We start from the raw sequence: 12061 nt of genomic DNA on the forward strand, positions 1-12061 counted from the left end.
ATATTTTATGCAACCTGCAGTGCAGTATCTCATCTCGGTTCCATGAAAGGAGAAAGCTCTGAAGCTATTTAAATTTTTACAGCAGCAAACTTACTGTTTCTCTAGGATGCTGTATGAATACTAAGCATGTAGAAAATTGTTCATAAGCTTGTTTAAAGGGTGGCCATTGAGAGTACTTACGAAAATAATTTGTAATTACAGTTGATATTACTTTTAATTTGTATTGAAAGCAATGGCTTTTCTTGAGAGCTTGGCAAGTAATAGTATATAGCAAGTGTAGTCAAAGCATTTAAAATAGTTTTACTCCCATAACTAAGCATTGCTCACATACACATTCCATGAATGAGTCAGGGTGACACCTTTGCCTTTCTCAGTCATCTTTGTTGCCACAGCAGAAATGGCTGTCAGACAGCACATGAAACCCAACAACTAAATGCTTCTTACTGACCAGACATTCAGGTTTGCAGGCTTTGTGCATACTATCCCTGTTCTGTTGACTGGGAAATGGAGAGGCAGAAGGATCCTGGCGTGATCACTCAGTGGGGTCAGGTTTGGGAATAACGTGGTCTGCCCTGACAGCCAGAAGATAGCTAACCTCTGGGCTGCGTTTCCTTTTCATAGCAGTTTTCTTCCAGAAACTGTGTTGTTTTCTCTTTTACTCTTCCAGTGGAGCAAAATCTTCTGTGACTTCAGCTTGTTGTCTCCCTGGGGCATTCACAGAAGCCAGCAGAAATCTCTTGTTGTCCTGAGAGCTGACTTGTGGAGCTGAACCAATAGAGAGTTTTTTTGAACAGGTCCAAATATAATAAATGAAGGATTATGCAAGAGAATAAAATAATAAGCAGCTCCTAAAAGAAAAATTAAGGGTGTATTTAAAATTCTAATGATAGACATAACTAGATTAGCTTACAGATCCTTGACCCAAAGGGGTTTGTAGTCCATCTTTGTAGTCCAGGGACCTTCTCAGAGCTCACTTTCTTTTGTTGATTTCCATAGCTTGCACTCCAAAGTTTTGATACAATGCAGAAACTACTTAAGGTAAGAATTTAATGCTCTGTGTTCTTATTTATTCCTTGAGCCTCTTGCTGTAAGATGCTAAGCAACTTCAGTTCCTGTGAATTCAACTGCGTGTTTAAGGAAATCCAGCACCTGGCAAGATACATGGTTCTTAAAGATAAATCTATTTAAGTGTGTGATTTCCCTGTGGCATGCTTTAAACTATTACACAAACAATTAAGTTATTAATTATGGCACCTTGGTTGCACGTGATTTCATAAACAAGTGTTGATATTCACAGTGTTTTGGTTTCAGAAGTACCATTGTTTCAGTCTTGAGTTATGAATGGAAACTCTCACAATGACAAGCACTGTTTTACTGAAATTAATACTAGACAGATGGGTTTCAGATAGGGAGCAGAACTTGGTGAACTGCTTTGCCAATTGAATGGCTGGAGAAATTAAAAGGCTTTTAAAATCATTAAGTGATAGTGCTTTCCTTTTAATTGAGGCAAAGTATCTTACCATGGGGCTAGAAGGTATCTACATAATTTATCTGATCCATATTCCACTCTCTCTTCTGTTTTTTTTTCCTTGAAATAAGGCAGCACTTTCCAAGTCTTTTTTTAGTGCTGGAATCACCAAGTAAGATTTTGTTGTGTCATGCTGAGGTTTAAAATACTTCAGTCCTCTTCCATAGTAATTAGAAGTTACTACAAGTGGACTTCTGATGTCCTTCAAAGGATGAAGTCAGGACTGACCCCCTTTAATTTTTCTTTGTTGCATATAATGTGTAGTAACCAAGTCCAGTATAAACTGTCACAGTGACCCAGAGCAGATTTAGACTGTGTTCTGACTGGATCTTGGAAGGGCTGGATGGTGGGAGAGTGTAATATGATTATGTAATACTGAGAGAGAAAAAAGCTGGTTGAGCTGCTTCTGATGCAATTACTTTAATGTCTGCTAAGGTTTTATTGCCTGGATCTTGCTTGGACATCTTCCTTATTTTAAACCTTAAAAATTGAAATTCTTTTTATAGAAACTATTTTGTTGGAGTGTTTCTGGCAAGCAGTGAACCATGCAAACTTAAGCCTATTTACCAGTCATGCATTTGTGCAGTCCTTAGAAGCTGTGCTCTGCTCCAGTCCTGCATTTCCTCTCGAGGCAGTGGCAGTACTGTGCTTTTGATTATCTCCCCTGTAAATATTGGGCAATATTGGATCCAGTGAAGGATCAGACCTCATTAAAGTAAGTGGCCAAAACTGCCAGTATCAATGAGATGGACATTTAATGTTCACAGACATGGTGACTGTGTGCATGTAGGTCTGTGTACATATACATAAACTTTATAGGTCCTGTATTTTTTCTTAAATTTTCCTTGGCCATGGGAATATACTGCTTAAAGGCAAGATGAAGAAATGGCATTGTAGCTTGTCTTTGAACATTTAGGCTACATGGGGAGAAAGAAAAGAAATATTATTATGTGATTGGAAGTGGCGCAAAAAATGATTGCATTTCTGTCTTCCTAGATGATGTGGGAAGCAAGTTACATGTCTAGAACTAAAGGTGCCATTGATATGTAGCTGTGGGTGAGAGAGTGCAAACAGGCTGTATCTGTTAGATCAAATCAGATGCGCACTGCTGTCGGCCCCAGTCTGTCCTCTTTTTGCCAAGAAACATGATTCTTTGAATTAAGAAGAATCTATATTGGTCTTGGTTTTCCTTTCTGTAGCCATTTGCCTGGATTGTGCCTGGAGTGCTAATGGGGGGAGAAAAGAGAAAATCGGAAAAAGCCAGGTAGGAAGCCAACTTAAATTGTATTTTGGGTTCTTCTGCTCTACAGTGTTTTTATCCGTTACTCTCCTTTAGTGCTTTTCTTACTGGGAGAGAGGATTGTGAGTTTGGATCAAGCTGTGATCCCCCTGGATCTTACACAGACACAGCGACTGGGTCAGCAGGAAGTGTTCACTTCCCCCAGTTGGATCTGTTTCTAAAATGTTGATGAGCCTTCTGAGAAGATGATCTCTTGTGTCAGTATTTTTTTTCTCTTCTGACAAACACGTGTATTTGCTTACCACTGAGTGCTGTCTACAGTATTTGTTATGGGGGAAATTGCTTTCTGGAGGAGAGATTTCCTGGTGTTAAAAATCTCTTTCTTTTCCCTTTTCAAGAAGTGAATTGTAAGCTGGTAATCCAAAATGGAGTTTTAATTTCTCTATATATAAGCATATATAAAAAGAAGTTTACTCTTGACAGTAAAAAGAAGTATTCAATTAGAAAAGAAAACCTAGCTTGGATGTTTTAGACTTTTTAAAATATTACTAATATTTCTTTCCATCCTGTCCTTATCACTGAGTATGCCTCTGAGTATCAACTATGATCAAGGATAAAATTTAGCTGTGCAAGAAGTTTCTGTTTTAATCAGTGAGAAAGTACTGTCCCTGCTAATTTTACTATGGCTGTGATTATTTCCTCTGTAGATTCCAGTTTCTCGCTCTTGATTCCTACTCCAGAGTTATTCCTAACCTGTATGTTTCCTTTTTTCTTGTTAATTTTTCTTTTTTATGTTTTTTGTTTTGTTGGTTTTTTTAATCTAAACAGATTACGTAAAGGAATAAATATCCTCATTTCAACTCCTGGTCGCCTGGTTGATCACATCAAGTCCACAGAATGTATTCATTTCCGTCGCACTCAGTGGTTGATTATTGATGAAGCAGACAGGTAAACTTCCAAGACTTTAGATACGGAAAATAATTATGATACCCTCTGCATCATAATTCACTAAATATTTTAAAAGAATAAGAGAAACAGTGTGTGTGTGTGTGTGTGTGTGATCTTAAACCATTCACTCTCAGTGGCCTCAGCCAAGCACCAGATGTCTGGGATTAGGAAGAAATGGTCCCCTTTAGACAGATTATTGTGCAGTTTTTCATTGCAGAGATTTTCTCAGTGTCTGACCCTGGCAAAAGTTGAAGATGGAACATGAAGCTGTACAGGCCAAAGATCTGAGCAGTTCTCACACTTCCACTATTCCTGATTGGCTTATGTAGCATTGGGGCTTTCTCCTCATTCCTTCCTACAGCATCTTTCGTCACCTATTGTGGGATCTTGGATCTGTTTTTGTAGGATCTTGGATCTGGGCTTTGAGAAGGATGTAGCTGTGATACTCAATGCTTTAAATGCCGAGAGAGACACCCGTCAGAATGTCCTGCTCTCAGCCACCCTCACGGAAGGTAGGTTATGGACAGGTGGTGTCTCTTTTAGCTAAAAAATGCATAGGCAACTGCAAAATAGTTGGTTGAGTCTGATTTATTACAGCCCAATCTGAAGCCCTTAGCAGAAGCAGAATAACACCTCTTGATTTCTTGGGGCTTATGACACTTGCCCTTCATTACTGGAGTTTCTGTCAGTGTATATACTTACATGCATGATCCCTACATATGTCTGTCCAATTCCAGAGCAAAGTCACTGTGAAGCTAGGAAACACTGGTTTGTTTGTTTTCTTTACAAATACAGAATTAAGGCAAAAAGCTAATGGCAGGAAGGACAGGTGGTGTGTGATTTGCTCAGTATCATACAAGAAGTCAGTTGCTGGGGCAGGAATTGAGCCAGGCCTCATGATTCCTGCACTCTTGATAGAGTGAAGGTCTGTTGGTATTTTTACACACACAAAGTTAAAAAAACAGGACTGCCAAGTGCTGTCTATCTGCATTTATGTAATGCATATTATGTATTATATACATCAGTGACATTTATGTAATGTAAAAAGTTGGCTGAAGTAGTGTCTTGTGATGCTTTTGGTGGAGTCCACAGCAACTAAGCCTGGCTAAGCCCTGAAAAGTCTGAAGTTTGGGGAGGTGTTCTGTCAGTGTCTGAGGCATGGCTTATTAGTTCCTCGCCCTTCCCTGCTTTTCGCTGGCGTTGCATTAGTTGTTTTATTTATGTTAATATATCATCACCCTCCCCAGCAGCACCCCAGGCTGGACCTCACGTTTTTTTTATTTTCTGTGATTCAGGAGTAACACGGCTGGCCGATATCAGTTTGAATGACCCCATCAGCATTTCCATAGCAGATGAAATCCAGAAGGGGCCCAAACCAGCATCGCACACAGATAGACAAGCCAGCAGTTCTTCAGACTGCATGAGGCAGGAAAACTTTGCTGTTCCAGAGAAGCTCAAGCAGTATGTCGTGATGGTCCCCAGCAAATTGAGGCTTGTCACGTTAGCAGCTTTTATCCTTGAGAAATGCAAGGTGAGACTGTTTGCATTTATATTACTAAGTAGCCCTTTGCCCTTTCCCAGTCCTTTATCTGTTACTCTGTCAAGGATAGCATGGATTAGATCTGGGGCTTTGAAGTGCATCTAGTGTACAGGGAGCCACAGGAGAGCTGAAGTGCTGCTGTGTCTTTCATGCTGGCAGTGAGATACCTGTGCAGCATGTACTTGTACCTTTTTTGTGGGCTCAGTATTTGGTGTCGGACTCAGTAATCCTTCCTGGATAATTGTATCTCTGGAAGTGGAAGCCACCTAGACCTTACAATGATCAGGGAGAGGCCTGCGGAAGTGGTCATGTGCAACTTTCTTGTTTTTCTTGCAGTTTGAAAAACACCACAAGATGATAATCTTTTTCTCCAGCTGTGAGCAAGTGGAATTCCACTATGAGCTCCTTCTGAAGGTCCTTGCAGGAGGGCCAGAGTCACAACAACCTGGACGTTCATCTGTCTCCCCTGGGTGCTTACATTTTCTGCGACTGCACGGCAACATGGAACAGGAAGTAAGCATTCTCAAAATGTCAGGATACAGCGTTTTATTCCTTATTCCCTATGATATATTATGTGGTTATTTTGGAGAGGAGGGCAGAAGAGAGGACAGAGAGTCATTTCACCTCTAGGGGCCTCACTCTTCCATCTGCTAATGAGAATAAGAATATTGTCCCACTTCTGGAAAGTACCTTGGTAGCTGTATCTGAAAAACACAGCTGAAGAGGCAAGAGGTGTTATTTCAGCAGGCTGAGGCAGCCGTTCTGTATTCCCAGTGGGTGCACTTAAACCATTTATGTATCCATGGTTCTCGCTCTCATGCAGTCAAGACAGGCTTTTAATGCCGAAGGGAAACCTCATCCAAGCCCCAAAACATTACTGCCCAATAAGTTGCACCTATTAGATGAGGATGGAGTGGTTTGGCTTTGGTTTTGAAGAGCAGTGTCTTGACAGACTGCTCGTTTCCCTGGGATGGAATAATAGCAATATAACAGTGATTACCCCAAAATAGGTCTAGGTTTTAGCTGGATGGGCCTGAGTGATGAGATTGGAGCTTGCTACAGCAGGCTGAGATGCCAGGAGAAGAGTGTCAAATGAACTGTCACTGCAGCGTTTCTCTCAATACCTGAGGGACCTCTCTTGAAAGTTCAGCCCCTGATCCTGCCCTTGGTCTGTGATGGAGAGAGTTACCGCTCTACTCTGCGCTGCACGGCAGAAATGGTAAATGAGTAGAGCTCCTCTGATGAAGCAAGAGGTGAAGAGCCATTGTTTTTCTCACTCATTCCCATCCTGTGGAGACCAGAAACATGTGCTTTGCTGTCCCTGCAGTCTGGCCTTTCCTCAACCTGCCTGCCTGAGCGAGTGAGCAGGCCTGGTCTGGCCCAACTCTACCCTGACCAGCTGTTAAGCCAACAGAACACCACTAAGTAGCTGGCACCAGGGGAAGGGTTTTGCCTTTTTAGTACCCAGTGTGTAATTAGTGCTTGATGTCTTCAAATTAAGAGCATTAATGGAGCTAAATTGTGGATCCCATATGGTACTGCTGAGCACGGCTGCTGTCATTGTCAACAAGATACAGCGTGCTCTCTTCTTTAATTTTTGTCAGCAGAGGGTTCAGTGTGTCGGCAAGGCCCAAGTTTCCCATCTTTCCTAGAACAGTACCTCTAGCTGGGAGTCAAGTATGTAAGGTTTCTTCTATGTCATCCGCATAACAGGACATTCACTTAACTCCGAGCTAGAACTCTGAGGAGGAAGGCTCGAAACATGGAAACAAGGATATTTTTGAAGGAGGAAGCAAAAGGGGCTGGAAGGAAAAGACTGTGGTGTCTCTGAGGCCAGAGACAGCTGAGCTCTAAAAAGGAAAAGAGTAAATGGAATCAGATCAAGGGAATGTGAGTGTGTGGTGTTTTCCCGCAGCTGAGGAGAGGGAGTGTAGGTGGTACTGGCAAGCAAAGACCAAATGAGGCCTTTGGTAAGTAATGCTCAGAGATTGTCTTGTGTGATAGCAATTCTTGTTGTGATGCAATGTGGGCTGGAGAATCAGATTTTGTTGCTTTTATCAAGAAAAAAACACACCCCAAAATAGTTAAACGAACTGAAGTGTGCTTAGGAAGATTTTTGGGACTGACAAAGCAGGAGGTTTCTGAAGGTAAATGAGGAGCTGTACTGGCGGGTCCCTGCAGTTCTGGGGCTCAACGGCTCAGCCTGCTGGCAGCGTGGTTTGGGATCTGGGGCTGTGGACAGCCCTGCCTGGGAGCCTGAGCTGGTGTTAGAGGGGGGGCTGCAGGAATTCTGGTGCAGACCAGCAATGAGGACAAGGCTGGGGAGCGCCTGCCTCTGACACTCGTGGGAGGGAGCAGCCTCCATCGCAGTGTCAGCAGCCCTGTTCATGGCCCTCACGAGTACCTTCCCTTCTTGTGGGAGGGTGCCCTGGGAGCCCTGTGGCAGCTGCCTGCAGGGCCCAGGAGTCCTGCCTCTGTGCCCCCTTGGGCAGGGGTTTCTGACCAAGGTCTCATCTCTCCTGCCCTGTTACTTTGAAGACTTATCCCACAACAGTTCACGTGAGCAACTGTGCAGCTGAGCATCCCCAATAATAATTACAGAGTCAGTCCAGTGACTGCCTGCATGCCCCACTGGGCACATGATGAGGCTGATTTCCTGTGATGTGACTGTATCGCTGTGTCAACAAAACAGACTTATCCTGCCCATCCTGTGAGTGGACAGACAGCCGTTAAGATGTCCAGCTTTTTCTTTTGTGGATCCCTTCTCCATGTAAAACAGTTACTGCTTTTTGACATACAGAGGCCATGCTTCTGTGCAAACCATGGAGGTGTTGGCTGCTTTGGTTTGACTGAATGCATTCAGGCTTGTCCCATATGCTCTCCCTTCCTACCAGGGACCACACTTGTATGCCATAGATTTATTTTTTCCATTTGCAGGAAGAGTCTGACTAGAACTCATGACGTCAATTCCTTTGCTTTTGAAGCTGTGCATGATATACCGAACGAGGCATAGTTGTTAAAGCAAATTAGCTAATGTAATAATTTATGTTTGATTGTAAAGTACATAAGCACTCTTTTCATTTTTCTGTTTCAATCTTCTAGGAAAGAACAGAGGTCTTCCAGGAGTTCCTAAAATCCAAGACTGGCATCTTGCTTTGCACTGTAAGTAACTTGGAGTCCCTTTGCAGCTCCACGCTAATGGGCCTGTCTGATATCTAATGGTAGAACAGAGAATTTGGCACTGAGCTCAAATTCCAGCTCGCCGTCTGACCTTGAGGAAAGTCATCTCCTTTTTCTGCATCTCACGTGTTAAATTAGGAGTGGTGCCCTCTTTGCAAACTGTTACGTGGTCTTTTGCTGCAAGGTACCATGCACAGAAAAAGTGTATGTCTTATTCAAGAGGCCTCTAAGTATTTTGCGTGGTCTTATGTCTGGAAGAATCTGTTCATTTGAAGTTGGAACCTTGCCCTCTACATGCAGTCAGTAGAATGCAATCCTAATTTGTAGCATGCCCCATAACTGCCAGGTAAATTGAATGTAATGTGATATTTCCCATCTTAATGACTACCCCAAGGTTAAAAACAAAAACCTGCAGGGCTGAAAGGGAAGCCCAACTCGAGAATGGTGTCATTAGAAATGCACATGCTCTGCTGCTCTCCATGCTTTGCCCTTCAAGCTTCCTTCAAGGGTGCTGAGGGAGAAATTGTTGTCCTCCACTGAAGTTTGCTGGCACCCTTGTGTTGTGGTGGCACCTTCCACTTCTCCTTTCTGACCTGTCGGTGCCACAGCTAGCCTGCTGCAGTGGTGCAGAAGGCTGCACGATTTGCTCTCTAATAGTGGCAGCTGTTGATCTGAAAATGTGTGAATCTTGGCGATTTCTACCCACCGCAAACTTGTAAATTACAGCGATCGGGAGTAATTAGAGCTGAGAAACCCTCTCCAGCTCTGAAATGACTCCTGTTCTTGCAGCACATTATTCTTAAAGGAAACTAGTTGCCATTTTTTTATCGGGAGGGGGCTGAATTTTATCTTACTTTATGCCTGCCGTTCAAATGAGGACTGCCATGTATATAGGAGTGTTTGACTCAGCATTGCCAAATTACATATTGCATCACGTGTAAAATTGTACTTGTTACGTGCTGGTCTTGGTCCTCCTTGGGTGTACAACCTTTCAGTGATTTGATCAAGGTCAAAATACATCTTTGCAACGCATAAGTGTAACTATAACTTGGCTTCCCTGTATATGGTGGTAATACTTAAGTGTCTCAACTGAGGATAGCAAAGCTTAAATCATTCAGTGGCATAGATTAAGTGTTTTGAAGATAAAAAGTGTTTGCTAAATTCTAAATAATAAATAGCTAAATTTTGTTATCCGTCATGCACATGCTGTCTATAACAGAGAAATTTCAGGAACATGTCATGTTACAGGATATGTTCATGAAATTTCAGTTTAATGAGTTTGGAAAGACAGTGAATGCTCAATTTTAGACAAAGAGAAAACAGAATCATTGCAATCACTGGGATATCAGTTCCTGGATGAAACCGTTTGAAGGGGAAATGCAGCCTGTGGCAGGAAAAATCTGCCAGGAAACCTACAGCTGTTGACAAGGTAGGAAGAACAATAAGTTGGATAAAGAAATCCCAGTGGATGGGTTCCCCCTCTTGAGACACTGGAGATGTGGTTTGATTTCCTGCCATGCCACAGACTCCGTACAAGTGGATGTGGAACTGTGATGACAAGGCAAGTAGCCACGTGTCAGCTGAGCAGCAATAGTTGTGTGTTTGCTCCTGACCTGTCATAAATGGGAGGTAACGTGAATTAATCTGGATTGCCATGAAGAGGCTAGTGTAAGGTAGTGCATCTATCGGAACCCTCCTTCGTTTTAATCTGAGCTACTTTGCATTAACTGCAAGGCAGGGATGCAAATCCTGACAGTTACAGTTACTGTGGCTCAGCTGGCACATGCTTAGCACGTTAAGCACAGTAAGTTGTGCGTCTGAATCCAAAATCTCTCTGTGCTTCAGCTCCCCATCTGTAAAATGGGGATAGTAGCACTGTTCTATCTTACAGAGATGTTGGGAGGACAAATGCATTGAAACCAGGAGGTGGCCTGTTACCACAGTAATGGGGACCATATGGACACCTTAATATAGAGATACACTTTGCACCAGTCCCACATTACAGGTGCCTCCCCAACGCAGATGTCCAAAGGGCAGCCAGGCACTGTGACCACCTCCTGCCTCTGAGGGCATTGCTTTTTCTGACACTTTTCTTCATATCGGCACAAATGTTCTGCAGAAAGATGGTTCTGTTCTTTTCATTGCAGAATCATGTTTTGTGCCCACAGAATTTTGAAACCTGGCTCACAAAAGAGCAACACAAATAATGTTCCTGTCCTTCCCTTGTCCCTTATGCCATGTTCTCCACCCATCTTTCCGCTCTAGTAAGCAATGGGACCTGCTGTTCCTTTTATTAATTTGCTCTATGTCATATGTATATTAATATATTCCATAAAATATTTTTGCCAGACAGTATAAGCTGGCAGACAAGAAAATAAAGAAGGGCCGTGTATCTCAGAGGGTCTCATCCAGATTTATTTCTCTCTCCTTCACTGAAGTTCTTTGCGGCTTCCTTTGGGATGTGCCTTTTAAACAAGTTCATCTCTTCCAGGGAGAGAGGAAAGATCATTTGGAGATTGTTTGCTGTTTACTCAGTCACGCTAACTCATCTTGCCAGTTTTCTGGCGGCCCCAGCCAAGAGCTTTCGCCTCTGACAGCTTCTGTGCTCTCTCCTTCCTCCTCTGATTACGCAGCCCAATCTGTCACCCTGCCGACGGGGGTCTCTACCCTGCTGATGGCTTTCCACACTCGGCAGTAATGACTTTTGGCAGGCCGGGAAGGCGCGAGAGCTTCTTCCCCAGCTTGGAGAGCCGTTAGGCCCTCTCTGCCTGTTAGCTAAAGCACTTTGTGAGGTTCTTTGGTAAATAAATGAGTCATTTTAATCCAACTGACAGCCTGGCACCTGAGCAAGCTGCCTTCCATCTGTACTTCTAGGCCTCATGTAGGCAGCCAATTGTCAAGCTCAGGGCCTTCAAGACCTCACCATTGAGTGTCTTTCAAAAGCAAGTTTAGCAATTTCCTTTGCCCTAATTAGATTGTGTGAGAGGGACTGAGCAAACCAAGGCCCTTGCAAAACTTTTGTGGCTGTGCTGGTTCTGATCTTCCGCAGCAATATGCCTCACTTCTGGTGTGGCCTTTTTGCTCTCCATTCCCTTGCACCAACCCCTCTGTACCCCAACACCACGAGCACAGGCTGGTAACATGAATTGTTAGATGAAAAAATTTCAGCATTTTTGGGGATCATCAGGTGGATTGTACCTTGATACTGTGCCATTCTCTGACTTGGAATTGGGATCAGGGCAGGAGCATGGTTAAGGCTTCAGATAATTGTGTATGATTTGCTTCTGGGTTTTCTTTAAAATTGCCCTGTTGTAGATTATTTCTTGCTCCTGTGAGATGGTCACTTAATTCTCCCTTCCATTGCCCATTGAAAGCAATCAGCAGTGACCTGAGGTGTCATATTCTTGATTTCCCTGTTACTAAGGAGTGGTGGTGTGAGGTCATGCATGGAAAGGGGAATGTTGTCCGGGCAGGGAGGAAGGGAGAGTAGTATATTGGAAATCTATTTGGCTTCTTGAAAAGAGTACTGGCAGCAGGTTAGTGCTTCTGTGTGTGGAATAAATGTAGCGCTAGTAAAACTGGGTAATTTTTGCTTGAGCTGTATTCTCTTCCCTGGTAAGGTGAC

At 43.1% G+C, this 12061-nt stretch overlaps 1 protein-coding gene across 3 annotated transcripts in view; it reads left to right on the forward strand.

Annotated features, from left to right (window-relative positions):
• Nucleotides 1–12061, forward strand: part of DDX31 (DEAD-box helicase 31) — a 50114-nt gene that overhangs the window by 5460 nt on the left and 32593 nt on the right. For all 3 annotated transcript variants that reach the window (XM_074923543.1, XM_074923544.1, XM_074923545.1), the window contains exons 8-14: nt 997–1038; nt 2728–2792; nt 3597–3716; nt 4122–4228; nt 5012–5247; nt 5593–5769; nt 8359–8418. In XM_074923543.1, coding sequence (XP_074779644.1) covers nt 997–1038; nt 2728–2792; nt 3597–3716; nt 4122–4228; nt 5012–5247; nt 5593–5769; nt 8359–8418 — 807 coding nt within the window. The remainder of the gene's footprint in view (nt 1–996; nt 1039–2727; nt 2793–3596; nt 3717–4121; nt 4229–5011; nt 5248–5592; nt 5770–8358; nt 8419–12061) is intronic.

Source organism: Athene noctua, chromosome 20, assembly GCF_965140245.1.
Source record: "Athene noctua chromosome 20, bAthNoc1.hap1.1, whole genome shotgun sequence".
NCBI lineage: Eukaryota > Metazoa > Chordata > Aves > Strigiformes > Strigidae > Athene > Athene noctua.